Here is an 11,279-nt window from a genome sequence, read left to right as displayed (position 1 = left end):
TAGCTGAAAGTTTATTTCCTGTTTTAAGTCTAGTCTTTAGTGTTTCCTGTTTTATTTTGTATTATCTGCTTTAGGTTTCGGTGTCAGGTTTTACTTTGTAGTTGTCAGTGTTCTGGTCTTAGGATGTAACTCTGCTCTGTTTCCCTCCTCTCTTGATTACCCTGATTGTCCTCACCTGTCTGATAAGTCTCACCTGTGTCTGATTACCCCTGTCTATATAGTCTCTGTGTGTTCTTACCCCCTTGTCGGATCATTGTCTGATGTTGGTTGTCGTGGCCTGGTTCTTCTCCCTGCTCCCTGTGTTTCTCCTTGTGGTTTTTTGGATTTTCTTTGTTTTTGCTCGAGTTGCTTTTCGGAATGTTTTGGAATTATTAATTAAGTAAGTTTTTGTTTTGTCTTTTGTTTAATAAATTTTTATTCTGCACTTGGGTCCTCCTCCCTGTTTCCTACCTGCAAACGTGACATTGGGCTCCAGAACAGCAACCCCCCATACAAAATGAAATCCCCTCAGAGCAGCACCAGTTTCTCATTTAGAGCAGTTTGTGCCAGGTTAGCCTGGGAAGTCACCGTCAAAAGATCGTTGTTGTTGAAATTGATCATATTCTCAAAGTCCTCAGCTGAGATGGTGGGCACCTTGTTGATCAAGTCCATGAAGTCCATAGCTGTTGCTAACCTGATGAGCACAGTAGGTGAAGAGACTGTAGGTTTGATTTTGGCGTTGTTCAGGGCCAACAGTTGCATGTGTAAAGTCTGGGAAAAACCCATGCAAGAATGTATCTTTAAGGGACACTTGAACGCAGCATGTTTATCAGTAAGTGTGTTGTAAGTGCTGCATATGCTGGAGTTCAAGGACGTTCTTCTTGCAAAATTGAGTTGATAAAAGAAGGTACCCCCCCCCAAAAAAAAAAAAATAATAATAATTAAAAATAATTCTTACCACAAAACAAGTTGACATGACATTTGTCCTTTGTTCTAAAGTGCGTTTCGTTTTCATTTGTAGTATAGGCTGTATAGTATTCTGGAGCATAAGGAGCTTTAAAAGCTCCCCCCCTCCCTCCTTTTTTTTTTTTTTTTTTTTTTTACAAGGAAACAAAAATCCAACAGAAATAAATCGGCTTAATGGACAGAATTAGAGTGGTCTGAATCCAGGGTGGGATTAAGGAAAAAATTGTGTGAAATAAAAGAGCGAGTGATCAGGAATGACTGTGCGTCTGTCTGGAGGGCGGGAGGAAGGAGAGAGAGAGAGAGAGAGAGAGAGAGAGAGGGGGAGAGAGAGAGAGAGGAACACATTTTCATCCAAAGCTCCGGTGTTTTTTCAGAGCCTGTGTGTTGTGCTCTCTCCGCAGCTCCTATTGTTTAAACTGGCAGGGGAAAAAATAACACTCCTGTTTTTTCTTCTTCTGAAATCTCAGCCTGAGAGTCTTTTCATTTTTTTTTTTTGTGTGTGATCTGATGCACGATTCTCGCCGCTCTGAATGCCGTATTCATTGTCAACTTCTCCCGATTTCTCCACTCAGACTTGAGCTGCATCATGAATAGTTTGGGGGCACCTTTCAATCGCATACCTCTGGAATGGCGGGGATTACGCAGCCGAGACCCGGAGAGCATGTAAACGCAAATGGAGTTTGGGATTTATTACGAAATATGGGAAAGATGACCGTCTTCTCGTTGTGCTTGCTCTTGTGCGCGGATCTACTGGATTTAGCCGTGGGTAAGTCTGACCCCCCCCCTCATCATATATTTTTTTTCTGCGCACACTAACGCGCTCTCGCAGCACCTCCTGCTCAATGCGTGGACTCTTAACAGTCTGCCTAAATGTCAAGTATAGGAGTGGTGCGTGTGCGACAGTGAGACACTAAATGGTAATTAAGCAGGACATCCGGATGGAGGCGAAATGTGGCACGCTCGCCTCATGCCAACTTTCCCCCCCTTCCGTGAAGTCGCGGAGGAGAGAAATCAAAGAATAATGGTCGGATTGAGTTCAGGCTGCACAATGCGTGACGTCTACGTGCTCAAAAGGACATGTAAAAAGATGGGTAGCAGGAGGCCCAGTTATGCACTAAGTCTTAATTCCTCTGCATGACGAGCAACACGCATGACAGCACCGCTACTTCTGCAACTCAACCGCGCCGAAGCGCACAGCTCTGCGTTCTGCTCACACTGGCTCTTCAGCCGGACTCAACAGATATGAAAGTTGTCGCCTTGAGAGCCATTAAAGTGCGTCTTTTCCCTCTATGCAGATGTGCGATTTAAGCGCGAGCTGCTCTGCACAGCGGTGGCATCAGTGTCGCGTGTTTTCTCTCAGTGCTGCGTTGACGTGTTGAGCTGTTGGTGGATGGAAAAAAAAAAAAAAAAACGCCACTCTGATCTGTTATAATGAATTCAGATTTGAAACGAGATGTGCTCTGTACAATTATTCAGCTGTCTTCTGCAGGATTGTCTTCCCTGCGTGCCTTAGATTCGATGTGTTTTCCTGCAATTTAGAGGAATACACTCTGACCAAACAGATAAGGACGTGGCTGCAGTGATTTAAGCATGTTCCTTTTACTGTGTTGATCTTGCGTGCCTTCACTTCTGGTCCCTGTTCCAGTTCGTTCTGCAGAGCCATGCGTTTTTCTTCACGGTGTCATACATCAAAAAGCTTGCATTGCATTGCGAGACTGCACTGCAAGCACTTGATTCCCTCACGGAGAGAGAGAGAGCCTATAGAAAAAAGTATGTGCAGCTTCTTTTCATTCTGCTGAAGTTCAGCTCGCACTGCCTGCACTGGTGGGAACATTGTGCTTGTTTGAAGGACTTCAGAGGGAGAGCTGACTCCTGGCTGTAACATCAGAGCAGCATGTCTCACAAACTAACCTGTTAACCCGGGCTGTTAGCTCAGGATCCTGTTGTTTTGAAGTGCTTTTGACCTTCCCTGACCCATACAGGAAATCATTATGTCATGTTGTGCTTAACATAATGTTCGAGGATGAAATGCCTCTGGGTCTGCTCCTGCAGGATGCTGAGCTGCAGCGCTGTGTAAAGCATTTCTCACTTCAATAATGCAATCCTGCTCATTTAAGATGTTTGCGTTTATTTTGCTTCATTACATTGATCGTACAGTGGAGGGAGATTTTTCCACGCAGGTGTACTTATTGATCGCCCGTGGTAAACATACAGTGATAGGTGGAAGTAAGGAGATCAATGGACAGTATTGGAGTTGTGCTGATTTATGGTCAGGCTGCATCGTTGTTGTTGTTGTTGTCACTACTGTTTCAACAAATAGATCAAAGATGTGGATGCTCGATTCACCTTTATTGTCATTTTTTGTCAGTAGAATTTGTATTCATTATAAAACCTGCTGTAGCACATTGGTGTGTAAATCTAAAAGATGTCCACGTGGTGTTTGTGTGCGTGTGTTTTAACTCCATTAAGGATTCCCTACTTCAGTTTGTGCAGCTGTGTCTTAAAGTAGATCTGATCCCCCATAGACAGAGAGAAAGAGCGCCTCTGGTCAGTGACTGAACTTTCCTCTCATCATTGAACTTTCATACTTTTAGGTTTTCTCCAACAAGCTTTCTTTATGAGAGACACAATATTGCATTTCTTGTGGAAAAACTCAAATTACTAACAAGTTAAAGTGCACATGTTGCGTTGTCTCAGTCAGTGAGATATGTTCATTTTTTTAAAGAAACATTGAATGCATCTGTGCCTGCAAGCTAGCCTGCAGCTAATAGAACAGAATTCATGTTCGGCTGTAACTCGTGTCACAAAGTCACAGGCGAAATCTTCACCGGGCTGGAGATTCTGCAGCAGATACATTCTTCTCAAATGTTTTATGCATGCACATTTATTTACTTCTGTGCATGCACACAGACGGCCATGAATAAGTGCCTCTCCCCAGACATTCAATGTCAATGAATAACAACTGTGTAGTCTTCAGTGTATCACATTCAAATGATAGGGTTCTGCTTGAATGGTTACATAGTCAGAAATTGTTCTCCTGCGAGGCATTGGCACAGTTTCACGTCCATGTTCACAACATGCAGCTGCATCTTCAGCCTCCACTGCTCCTGTTCACATTCTATTGACTTTTGCAACATTAGAGCAGACACCCCATTATCAAAATAGATCTGACTAACAGTGCTCCTCCTGCAGGTCACATGCATGCAGAAACCAGATCCCGGCTCCTGAGTTGACGAGATTACCTCCCATGCTCTGAGCTGTAGACTGTAAAGAAAACTCCTTCCTCCACCATGTCTACTCTAGTGGGAGGAGTTTAATGAATGGGTTGACTCATCCCATACGATAGGTAAATGTAAGGCTATGGCCAACAGCGGCCTGGATTTTCTTGGTTTAGAGACTGGGAGCAGGTAGAAACAGCTCTCCTGGCTTTGTCTGCCAGTAACAAAAATCTCTCTTCAGCCGTTTTCACATAATGCACTCCTGGAAATGTTCAGGAGGACTCCTCCTGAAATCCTCCTGATCTGGTTGTTCACTCATGCACCTCACAGCGGGAGAACGTCTCAGTAGGACGAGAGGCAGGGTGGAAGTCCGCTTTACAGCTGCTATTATGAGAATATTTCCCTTTATATCAAAGTGTGGTTTGACAGAAATAAACTTAACGGAAGAGCAGATCATGCTGGAGAAAAGAGAGCATAATGCAGCAGTTTAATTTTCGATGGTTGCGTGCATATGCAGTTTATTGTCGAACATGGCAGTGAATAAACTCACTGCCTCCCACTCACTCCAGGGGAATTCTCCTGATTATATCCTGCTGCATCGTCACATCCGCTCACTCAGACTTCAGGGGGAAAGACCCATTCTGGGGCGTGCAGGAGAAACCCTGGATGAAGTTCAAATGAGTTGTGCAAGTGTAGAAGCCCTTTAAGTGTTTCCGAAGCCCAGTATTCAAAATGATATTTGTTTTAAATATAAAATGATGTGTTTGAAAAGTTGTGGCGTCTCGGTTACATCCATGAACCACCTCTGATTATTTGTCTGCGTACTTGGAAACCTGTTGAGGACATAAAAAACCACAAGATAGTTCATAACCAATAAATAACTTAGCAGTAAACTACACATTTTCATTGTATGGACTTGGTTTTCCTGCAAATGGATTAAATATTGTATAAATTGCTGATCTTTAAGCGATTGCTTTGCTGGTCTTCTTTTTAGGATGTTAAGGCAGAGCAGGATGAACCACAGCTCATATTTTGAACTCTTGTTATCTCCCAATACTTGGAGCTATTACATTCATCCTTGGAAGCACTGTGCAGGTCGAGGGTGGATGTGTTTTAACTTTAGTGAGTCACAAACACTTAGATAAAAGATCTTCTATATTTTGCTGGATGTTTTTGCAGTGGATCAATGCAGCTGTAGATGTTGGACTGTTTTCAAAAATGAGCTCCAAAGGACACTGAAAACAAACAGTTTGCTTCAATTGGTGTGTTTTTGGTAACTAGTATGAAGTCTTTGGTCTTCTAGGTGGTTTCATATCCAGGACCCGGACCTGGATCAGAGTGCACTTGACCCCAAAGTCTGGCTCATTTGATCAGTGTGAACACAGACGTACTGTACCTGTTCTGTTCTCGGGTGCCATGCTTGAGTCTGCACGGAGAGGTGGTCTCACGTGTACTCGAGTACGGTCCGCAGCACACGGCTTCAGTCCCTTCAAAAACCGCCACAACCACGCAGACCAGCAGGGGGAGCAATCAGGCCTGATGTCGTGCTAAAGTTCCTAAAGTTCTTCCTCCTAAAGTGTAGTGAGAAACGTGCGCGGCAGTGATCTATTGGTCCTGCCTCATTTAGAATAACCAATCATAAAGCTGCTCCGAGTTCACTTGCTGCTGTAAAGACATCGTTTATAGTTCACCGTTTTGATTTATGACGCCCTGTAAGGCAGAAATTAATGCTCCCAACACCGGAGAATTAAATTGGCAAAATACTGTTTTTTTTCTGGGCTTCTTATAGAAAGGGTGGGTTGCTTTACTGTGCAGACACTGATGTGATTTCACTGCATACAGGAGATCAGCTTTTTTTTAGACTAGCTCGATGAAGTGTTTCTCCTTAACAAATCCTGCTTCAAGTAAAACCCTTAATAAGTTGTAACAAGGTGATATCACTATCTGTTTTACAACTGCTATTTAGGGAAGATGAGATTTTCTTCTCCCAGGACGTCAGATATTTTTAAAGAGATAAAGACACATGGATAGGAGCCTTAAGAAGTTGTATTAAGATCATATTAAAATCACAGCTTTTGATGCTTATTCTCCAGCTAAAGAGACGTTAGCTTCCAATCACAGTCATCCTCTGGACAAGATTTTTCTCTCAGATCAGTGTTACCTGGAAATCAAAGTGTCTCTAATGCTTTTACTTTATTCCCTTTTTTTTTTTTTTTTTTTTTTTGCTCAATCTGTGGAAGAAGTATCTTAATAATGTTCTACATATCTGCAGACTTCTATCTGAGAAAAAGGCTTTTCTTGAACGCGACGTGAACACTATCCTCTCACAGCAAGTGACTACTTCCTGTCTGATTCCATCAGTTATGTGTCTCTCCTCAGATGCTCATCTCTTTCTTTCCCCTTCGAGTGTTTTCCTCTCGGTGTCGCAGTGAATGGAAGACAATACGGCTCAGTGCGCACGGTGAGTGTGGACTGCTTCATGTCCGAGTCCGAGCAGCTGCAGGCGGGTTCAAAGACCAGAGCATGGAAGTACAATGTGCTCTGCTTGTTTATGTGGATCAGGAAACGGGACGCTCAGGCGCTACAGTGATTTGTTACCAGCACAACCTGGTTACGGTATTACAGGGATAAAGGAGTCAAACAATCAACGGTCATGGACTAATATCCTCAGGGTTTAAAGTCTTAAGGATGCTGAGCATTATGGGCCACAGATCTAAACATCCCCCACACAGAACAGGCCAAACAAAGAAAAAGTTAGCAAGATTTGTGTTATTACTGCGACAGATGAAGGCTGGAAAATGATCATGTGAACATGGAAACTGACTCACGAGCTTTATGTTTGAAAGTGTTGTCGGGTTTAAAAGTAGGTTATGTTGTTGTTGTTTATTCATGTGTCTCCGTGGGCAAGACACCTAACCCCAAGTTGTTCCCGGTGAGTGTTTCAATGTGTACGAATGGAATTAGTTATCACTAGGGATGTAAAGATGAATCGTGTGGCAGTTAAAAATCGATACGAAGGTGTCAAGGTTCGAATCGGATCTCTGAAAAATGACTGGCAGAAAATGAAAGAGACGAGAAGATAACAGACGAGACAAAAACTGATCTGCAGCATTTTCATCGACGCTCCAATCACCTCCCGATTCTCTCAAAATAAATGCTGAGACAATCGTATCGTGAATCCAGTAATGTGAATCCTATTGTTACATCCCTAGTTCATCCTGATGGACACTTGACATTGCAACCTCTGCCATCAGCGTGTGAATGGGTAAATGTGACCTGCGATGTAAAGGGCGCTTTAGCTTTTAACCGCTTTCATCGTTTACGTCTTTGTCATCTCAGTATCATTTTATGTTGCTGGGCTTCATGTGCTTTTTGGTTTTATTTGTTTGTCATTTTATTGTTGGGTTGAAACACAAATCCTTTGTTTTCTTCTCGTGTTGTTTGGTTTATTTAGAGTTTAGGGGTTTTGAATCCTCTGATGTATACAGCGTGTAATCTGTGCATTAAGCATAAGCGTCTCTCTGACCTTTTAATTCCACCAAACATCGTCTTAAAACCTCGATCCTCCTCACAGCGGCAGTCACGTGGCGGTTTGTAGATTCAGGTATGTTGGTTTGTCGATTGTGTATCTCAGCAGTGTTGACAGACCAAACAGGCAGTGGATCTTCGTGAGATCACTCTGCCTTGTGTGTCCTGCTCTGTACTGGCTGCTGGCTGGTCTTGACTGAACAGGAAGTGAGGAAGAGTTTTTGGTTTTATAATGGGTTATGATTGTGCCTCTATATAACAATAACCAGACTTTGCATCAGCACTGCAGCACTCAGCAGTTATATAAACTGACCGCAGAGAGAATAAAAGATCTCTTTATTATTTAGTCCTTATTTCTTTTTGTTTCTTTTTTATTTTTTTATATATTAGCTTAATGTTCAATCTGTAGCGATAAACACATGTAACACATACAGCGCATTCTGCTGGTGACAGCCAGAAAGAAATATTTAAGTGTATAAATATATATATAAGTACATATACTCGAATATAATGCTAATTGACTAAATAATAAATCTTGTAATATCGGCCCATATCTGCACTTGAAAGCAGGCCAATAGTTCCTGGATATGAAAATATCGGCCGATATTATCGACTGTCGGATGAATCGGTTGAGCTTTTTTATGCACAGATTCTATATATCTGTTTCGTTTCATGTTACACCAACTGATTGGTCCTCCCAGACAGAAGAAAAACAACTGCGATACTGTTAAATATTGAACATCAATAACCGTTGAAAATGACGTAGTTATGATTCATACTTAGACACTTCATCACGCCCCAGAATGTGAATCATCCGAGAAGAATTCAGACTAAATTACTGTAATCTTGAAAGGAGGTTGGGTTCAATGTAACAATTAATTGATTCACAAGATATCTCCTTCATCCTATCGTCTTTGTCCCCCCCACCCCTTTTTTTATAAATTGATTTTTATTAACAGTGAGTCAAACAATAAGGAAAACATGAGTTTTTCAGCTTTCTTTCTCCCAAAACTAGGAGAGATCCTCCCATAGGGATCCAGTGGCACAAACCACAGTGCTCCATGTCTCTGGTTGACGTAAAAATACTTACACAAAGATACGACTTAGATTGGCTTCACTAAAGAAAGGAAGAAAATCCAAAATCCCACCCAGCACTCACTGTCGATCGTCCTTTGTGACTTCCATTTGTGTTCCTCAGTGATCAACTTCAATTAAAGTATAATTTTTGTTATGCTCTCCTTCAAATCAGTATCTTTTGTAACCTGAAATCCCATTTAATGGGATGAAAGAACCGTATTAAAACTTGAAACAGGTTGGTGACCCAGAAATGACAGCTTTTGTTGAAGGGCCTCAGTCAGCTCTGTGCATAGACCACAGTGCTCAAAATTAGAAAACTTGAACGGAGGAATCAAAATGACCTCAGAAGGTCTTTGTGGTCTAATGTAGTCCCTTCAGGACCCCGCTGAAGAGTTGGGCTTTATTATCTGATTATTAAGTAAATGAGGTGTAACTCCTTCAGGGCGAGAGCATCGCAGCTTTTCCAACGAGGCTTATTTGGGACTGAAACAAATTAATATTTGAACCATTTATTTTGGTGAGATGATCTCAAGAGAGGCTTCATTTGATTGGTTAAATCAAAAGTGGGAGTGCTTTAGGAGAATACTAAACAACACAGAGCTGTGGACGACTTGTACCAACACCTCTGTTTCCTGCATCGATAAAAAACAAAAAGTGAGATGGCTGAACAATTCACAAAGGAATCAGGGATTGTATTTAAAGGGTCACCTGAACCTGAGGAAAATGGGATATTTGGGATAAATGTGTTTAATATAAGCGGCAACCTCCTGTGTTAAAAAATGTAATGAAATGTGGAAGTGCTACAGGAAGTCCTGCAGTTCGGCGAGGAGCCTCCGAAGTCGCATGCACACCACATTTAAAAAAGTTGTTTTTACTGTATAAATAAACATGTTTACAGCCTGGTTCAAAAAAAAAAAAAAAAAAAAGTTCTGAGGGGCAATCTCATCCGCTTTGATTTAATGACTGATACGTGATATTCATAGTAGAGCGCGACCTCTGCCTTTGTTCTAATGAAAGTCTCTCGAGATAAATAAGCTCTTAACTTTTGTTTCAATCTTCTTTTTGAGAAAATAAAAATGGTGCTTCTTCACAGAGGACCTCAATAAACGTGTTATACGATTGTTTAAACACAATTCTGACACTTGTGCTGCAGATTTTCCAACAGCAGGTCTCAAACCCTTTTACACTTCTCAACCAAGCACACTTTGTGGCTTTCCACATTGAGGCACAGTTGTTGATCTTGAAAGAAATTCTGGCTTTTCAGTTTCTTCAAAGGCATCCATCCCGACAGCGTGACACCTGAAATGTCTGAGACAGTGATAAGCCACATGTGAGAGAATAACATATTCCGAGCATTAGCATACATGCCAGCGCTATGCTTTTCAGGTAAATGTGTGAAGCCAAATCATTCTTTGACATTATACACGAGCTATAAACCATGGTGTTTGCACTGAGGCAGTCGGTGGAAAGCCATTTACATATTTTATTGACTACGGGCATTTTTAGTCGAGGGGTTTTGCATCCAAGATGACTTGTCGCCTCGTAGCTCGAGGCCCAAGGGGGCCGACCTCTGGGTGTAGTTCTCCCACAGCGCAAATAATGCAACAGAATCTGTTTCCATCACGACAAATCTGTCCTCCCCCACTGCAGCAGCTTCATGCATAGAAAGTGGATCAGAGGAGAAGCAAGGAAACTGTTCACCTTGTCTCTATGTTTGAAGTACGTTTGCGTTGAAATGAGGAAAATGATCAAATCTGTGATTAGCGCAGACAACTTTAAGCCTGGGGCGAGGAAGTTCAAACAGAAGTCTTGCTTCCTTTTTTTTGTTTTTACATTTTTTTTACACCAGAGTCCGCAGACGCAGGCCGGCTTGCTCATGTATTTGGCTTGCGTGGGAGTTTGAAGCAACTTTGATTCCCTGAGCAGCTGGTGGTTTGCAGAGATAGGGACGAAGAGCTGAGAAGTTTGCACAGAAAGGTCTCCCGTGACGGGCGATAAAGAGAAAGTACAACATTACTGTTTGTGATCTTAAGTTGGCATGCAGCGTCGTCAAACAGTGTCACTCTGCATTTTCTCCAACCAGCAATGTTATCTGACGATTGTTTGCATGGTTATATCATTTTGATATGAGAGGCTTTTCCTTCTCAAATTAGCATCCAGAATAAGCATGGATTTCTTGTCGAGCTTTATCAGCAAGTTTGATTGCACTGTCCCCTCACTGTTTCTTCATGCTAATGTGGATTATGCGATTTTGCTTATCCGGTTTAAACATGGCTGCTGAGTAATAACAACTGCTCCACCACTGTGTCCCCAACATTAGTGCCCTTATTAGACTTGGAGAAGGGCCTTGCAGAGCACACATGGCCCTTATCTCTGCAGTCATGGGTCATCACTGGGGGGGGGGGGGGGGGGACTTGCAGGAGTAACGCTGCTGTGCACAGATGATTTTTCATCCACAGACATTGTGGTTGTTTGCAGTTTTCTTTTTAGCTAGCGATGGGTGTTTTTACC

At 42.2% G+C, this 11,279-nt stretch overlaps 1 protein-coding gene across 2 annotated transcripts in view; it reads left to right on the top strand.

Annotated features, from left to right (window-relative positions):
• The first annotated feature begins 1,255 nt into the window (after positions 1 to 1,255).
• The window catches only part of igsf21a (immunoglobin superfamily, member 21a), a 212,215-nt gene continuing 202,191 nt past the window's right edge, over positions 1,256 to 11,279 (top strand). For both annotated transcript variants that reach the window (XM_079341977.1, XM_079341976.1), the window contains exon 1: positions 1,256 to 1,711. In XM_079341977.1, the coding sequence (XP_079198103.1) occupies positions 1,573 to 1,711 (139 nt within the window). In that variant the 5' untranslated portion in view covers positions 1,256 to 1,572. The remainder of the gene's footprint in view (positions 1,712 to 11,279) is intronic.

Source organism: Symphodus melops (genome assembly GCF_947650265.1).
Source record: "Symphodus melops genome assembly, chromosome: 4".
NCBI classification, from domain to species: Eukaryota; Metazoa; Chordata; class Actinopteri; order Labriformes; family Labridae; genus Symphodus; species Symphodus melops.
Note: the sequence above shows the minus strand (reverse complement) of the source record. Positions and strands in the feature narration are given on the sequence as shown.